We start from the raw sequence: 5571 nt of genomic DNA, 5'->3' as shown, positions 1-5571 counted from the left end.
TATAATTTCAAAATATAATTAACATTAAATTATTGTATTCAACTAAGGAAGTGATCTATGGCTCATAAAACTTGTGCTATAATAAACATGTTGTGTTTTTTCCCTTCTTGCCTGCAAGGTGACCTTTCCTAAACTGAGGCTTTGACTACAAATCAGGAGAACTGTAGTCTGGTTTTACAGAAGAGCAAGAACTAATTGGAAACTAATGCTTAAAGCTGGCAAAGGTACAGCACCGATTAATACACATTGTCAATAATGTATTATTTCTCAGGAAAATTTTCATGTGGCATTGGACACTATGTACAGATCTATCAGGGCAAAGAAAAAGCATTTACTAGATTTGTGTACACAAAATTGCCTACAGCTTCACTTCACTGCCACAGCGTTCTAGAGATATTTAATGCAAATCTTGTTCAAAAGAAATAACCAGAAGACACGTTTATCAATTTTTATTAATACAAAATTTCATAAAAAAAAACAAGTTATTTACATTAACACATGACTTGGCTGATATTATAAACAGGCTTCTATGTACAAAAAAGATAATACCCACAGGAAGCAGACTTTTAAGGATAGGCTTATTGGGTGTTTTTTTTATTGTGCTATATTTATCTTTTTCCACTAGAGGGGTGTGTGTGTGTGTGTGTGTGTGTGTGTGTGTGTGTGTGTGTGTGTGTGTTTTAAAGCATTATGCATCCAGGTATGCAGTCGGCAATAATGCATCCAGGTAAGTTACAATTTGACAAAGCATGCATGTTAAAACTTGAAGTTACTATTCATACTACAGAACCTTGTGTAAAATTAATCAGAAAAATAAAAGGATGACAAAGGAACATTAGAAACTTTATCAATATATTAAAAATTCAATTTAGAATATTCAGCACTCACAGATTCCTCATGTGATACAAATATATATTCCTTAGTGTAAGTAAATAAAACGTACAACTCTTGCAAAGCAGAATGCTGTACTATTATTTTTCTGTGCTTTAAAACAGAATGATAATATATAAAAAATAAAACAAAAATCAATCCAGAGTTCTTAAATTATCTCTAATTTGAAGAGATATCAATATTACACTATTTGATGTCAAAGGAGTAATATACAATAGTAACACAACTATGGAAGAAAGCACCAATGAAAATAGTAGAATTAGAAACCAGAGAAGGAGTTTAATACTATGTTCCATTTTTGTTTTTAATTGAATCATCCATAAATAATGCCTTAACCAGTTTTCCTCTAGCTGTTGATAAATAAGAGAAACTTGTATTTGGCATTTAAGTAAATTATTCATGAAGTAGAAGGTTACCATAGTTAACATTCCAAACTTAAATTCTGTGGAAAGCGGTTGTCTGTTTTGCCGGGGCGGGGGGAGGGCATCACTGTATAAAAGGCATGATAACCTTAAAACATTTTTACCCAAGCAATCTACAGCTTTTCAATTTAATGAAGGATATCCCAAACAATCAGATACGCCATATCCCGCTAGACTTTGCATTTGCATTTTATTTTGTGAAACACAAAAATTATTATAAAATATAGAACACCTGTTCATTATCAAGAATTCTTGCAGCAGACACTGAAAAGATGGTTGCTTGATGAATAAGCTCTGATTAAATTCTTGATAATTTGTATTTCTTCTACAGCTGAATTCTCAAGCAGTTCATTTTCTTCACAGAAGTGAATTCATTTCAAGAGATGACTGTCTATAATGTCCCGGCAGGAACTTTCAACTTGATATCCCAATCAGCTGTTAGTACTATCAAGAGAGAAATTATGATTTATGACCAAGATTAGTGTCATGAATTACTGCCAAGCTTTCAGGAGAAACTAATGCAGCTGTTTAGGAGACATGGCAAAAGGAATAATAATAGACAAAGTCTACCTTTGTCCAGAATAAGCAGATTTAAGCTCTATTTTAAGCACTATTCTGGGTTGAGAACTTCTATATAAACTACAGTTACAATTAGCATCAGAATGAACCTCAAGTAGCACATTAGCTTGAGACTAAATTCTAAAGAACATTAATTCAAATAAATTGTGCATTCCAGGAGAAAAACAGTTCTTACCTGCTGGCTGATAAGGTTTTTCTGCCTACGTTTGGAGGTGTTGGCTCACAATGAAAAAAGCTTTTTATCCACCAGCATTTTTCAAATATTTCAGGTAGACCTATAAATGGATGATGCAAAATATCCATTGTATAATAAAGCTTTCAAAGCAAAAATAAAATGATTACTTTTAATGAAGTAGCAATATTAGAGAAAGATCAAGCTTAAATTTCACTGAAAACATATAGAGATTAAGTGGATAAAAGACAGTGGAATATTTTTTTATACTTTTTTTGGACTAAAAACTTTGATAAAGATACAATACCGTGGTGATTTTTTTCCTGGTCTGAGAATGGCATGGGATCAGAACAGCAAGACGAACTGCTTGAAGAAACACTGGACTCAGAATTCAATCGTGCTATATGTGAAAATAGAAATATTACATTCTATTTCAGAAAGTGGGGAGCATTTTGTATTTATTATTAAAAAGTAAACTAGTATTTAACTAGTTTTTCTTGAAGTCCAACATTTTATGTATTTTTGTACAAAACCTGAAGTACCTTTGATAATACAGATGATCGGATAACATGTATACTATGCCCATTTTATAAATCAGATTGTAATCCTATCTGAAGAGTGTAGCAGTTTTATGTATGGAAGGCTAGATCATATGATTGTCAACTAAGAATGAAAGGAGAACAGTGCTTTCACATTTTTTAAATAAATAGAATGCAAACCTGATATTTGTTTTGTTCCGTTTTGCATAACTCAAGAAATAAAGGCCAGGTGACCTAACCAACATCAGGATGGACAGACTGTTTGTCAATAACACACTCACTAGCTGGAGTTAGCACTATAATTGTTCGTATTCCTTTCTCATGCTTGCATATTGGCCTTCGTGGCCAACAGGGAGCTGCTGGCTTATTTTTATTCATGAACATATAACATTAGTATCGTATCAATTAATAGTGCTCTAAGTCACCGACTTTCATTAGGTTCAAGTGCACAAATTTGTGATAAGACTAGATCACATCCAAAGATTGTACATCAAAGACATGAGATGGATTGCAATCAGTAGAAAATTAAATTATTCACAAATTGAATCAAGGAGGAGACTGAAGAAGCTCCTGGTTGTTGCTAGGCTAGCTAAGAAAGTGAAGCATCAAATTCTGTTGCAATGTAAACACTATACAGGCCCCTCTGTTTTATACAGAAGCAAAACAGTTTTAAGATCATGTCAATCTTGAAAACATCTAAAATACTTACTTCTGTAGTACTGGTTCTTGGCTAAAAGGCAGCCAGCTGAAGGTACAGTTGCCATTGTTATGGTGTTGCAGAGTAACAAACTGCCCAGGCACCCTTCAGGATGAAAGAAAATGAAAAAGCTCTATATTACTTTTCCACAGCCTATGGATAGATTATATTACCTATTTGCATTAACAATACTAACTGTACCTCTGTAAGGCTGAGTTTTGTAGAGGGAATATATTTAACATGCCACATATGTGAAATTATTTATTTGATTTATACCTTGGCTTTTTCATGCCCAAAGCCTTAAGTTATTCTTGTTATATAAAAATAAACCCGTCCAATTTTTTTCTACTTCTATAAAAATGTAAGATGGGGACAGCAACTTGATACCCTCCTGCTATTTTTGACTACAATTCCCACAATCCCTTACCACTGATCCTGCTAGCTGTCCTCCTCAATTTGTCTTTGAAGCAAATAAACACACTTGTAATTGGAAGAATTCTTTGAAGTTTCATGAATGGTTTACAGCAGTTTTCCTCAACCTGGTTGGGAATTTTTGGGAATTAAAAGTCCATGCATCTTCAAGTTGCCAAAGTTGAGAAAAACTGATTTAGAAGTTTCGTCTGTCTCAGTTCTTCTGTCTCTTCTGACTGAAAGAGTCTACTAGCTTTCATCTTTTTTTCCAGTATCTGAAGATGCTCCTAAGTGTGGGCTGAGACTATACTTCCAGAATACAAGGTATGCTCCATGTGCTGCTAACAGATTACCTGTTTGAACAAGCAGTAGTTTCTTGGCTGAGGGACCATTCTGTGTATGAATCGAGTCTTATTCCCACTCACGTAGTCAGGATATGTGCTTAAAATTCCTCAAAAGCCTTAAGAAACTAAAGGCCAAGCGGCTTTTATAACTTCTTTTTCTAACTTACTGTACAGTACTAAGGAGCCATGTCTCTCATTAACTAGTCCCAACACGCAACGCACGTCCAGTCTCCGTGAAATCTCTGCAGAAGAACTTTCTAGCCTCCCCACTGCTTTTAAACGAAAAAAGTAACGTATGAAGTCGCTTGCTTAAGTCACTTCGAAAGAAAACTTCAGGAAAGAATTTGTCTAATCGAAAGTGTGGATTTGCATTCCTAGCATCCCAAAAAACATAAACAGAGCTCGGATTACCTGTTACCGTCTCTCACCGCGGTGTCCTGGGATACCTTTTCGCTTTCTTCGGGCAAACAAAGGAGGATCCTACCAAACCCGCATACGTCCCGGGAGAACAATAAAGCTCAGTCGCAAAAGCGTAGCAGGAACGCACCGCGTCCGAGTTTGCCAAAGTACCGCTCACAAGTGCGCCCTTAACTTCCCACGCCTGACTCCAGGGCTGGCTTTATATAGAAGAGCGAGAGACATTGAAACTTGATCAGGCGTCTGAAAGGGGTGGGGTGAGCGAAGTCTCCTCGCCTCTGGAGATTTTCCTTTGCTCAATAGGGTAAAGTTTGCTCCCTTTTTCCTCCGCCCGCCCTGCTGGACTGGTTGATTGTACGATGAGAAGGGCAACAACAAAAACAAACATAGGCCACACTGTGCACACGCGCTAGGCGATTGACTCGTTGGGGAAGAGTTCGTGCCCTTGGATCGGGAAACGTTTGGCAATTTCGGGAGAACTGACGAAACGGTCTGCTTCCTGGACTGTTCATGTGAAATGGAGAGGAGCAGGTTAATTTTGTGAATGGCCTTTATGATTTAGCCCAGCATGTCTCAATCTCAGCAACTTTAAGGTGTGTGGACTTGCTGCCTGGGGAATTCTGGGAATTGAAGTTCACACATCTTAAAGTTGATGAGGTTGACAAGCACGGGTTTAGCTATCACTTGTTTTGTTTGGTTTTCTTAAACCAGGGATAGGTAACCTGTTGCCCTCCAATGTTTGAATTTAGCAAATTTAGGCTATTCTATTATGTAATGAAAGAGGGACGCGGTGGCTCAGTGGGTTAGGACGCTGAGCTTGTCGATCAGAAGGTCGGCAGTTTGGCGGGTCGAATCCCGAGTGCCACATAACAGAGTGAGCGCCTGTTACTCGTCCCAGCTTCTGCCAACCTAGCAGTTCGAACGCATGTAAAAATGCAAGTAGAAAAATAGGGACCACTCCGTGGGAAGGTAACAGCGTTCCATGCGCCTTTGGCGTCTAGTCATGCCAGCCACATGACCACGGAGACGTCCTCGGACAAGCGCTGGCTCTTCGGCTTTGAAACGGAGATGAGCACTGGCCCCTAGAGTCAGAAACGAC

The 5571-nt window shown here is 37.4% G+C and overlaps 1 protein-coding gene across 1 annotated transcript; it reads right to left on the bottom strand.

Annotated features, from left to right (window-relative positions):
• Positions 1-434: 434 nt before the first annotated feature.
• Positions 435-4639, bottom strand: PPDPFL (pancreatic progenitor cell differentiation and proliferation factor like). The gene is made up of 5 exons (XM_081325886.1): positions 4467-4639; positions 3313-3405; positions 2372-2464; positions 2068-2167; positions 435-1757 (listed from the first exon to the last, which is right to left on the bottom strand). Exons 2-5 carry the CDS (start codon positions 3365-3367, stop codon positions 1745-1747), a joined length of 261 nt encoding a protein of 86 aa, XP_081182012.1. The 5' UTR covers positions 3368-3405; positions 4467-4639; the 3' UTR covers positions 435-1744.
• Between the last annotated feature and the right edge of the window lie 932 nt (positions 4640-5571).

The sequence above is a fragment of the Vipera berus genome, assembly GCF_964194415.1.
Source record: "Vipera berus genome assembly, chromosome: 3".
Lineage (NCBI taxonomy): Eukaryota > Metazoa > Chordata > Lepidosauria > Squamata > Viperidae > Vipera > Vipera berus.
This window is presented reverse-complemented; position numbering and strand designations above follow the sequence as displayed.

What these genes read in the sequence shown, in the direction of transcription:
- PPDPFL (XM_081325886.1), bottom strand. Translation starts at nt 3,367, where the DNA reads ATGGCAACTGTACCTTCAGCTGGCTGCCTTTTAGCCAAGAACCAGTAC. An exon ending in CAAGAACCAGTACTACAGAA is followed by an intron (nt 2,465 to 3,312) that starts GTAAGTATTTTA and finishes TTTCACATATAG; the next exon opens with CACGATTGAATTCTGAGTCC. An exon ending in CCAGGAAAAAAATCACCACG is followed by an intron (nt 2,168 to 2,371) that starts GTATTGTATCTT and finishes ATCCATTTATAG; the next exon opens with GTCTACCTGAAATATTTGAA.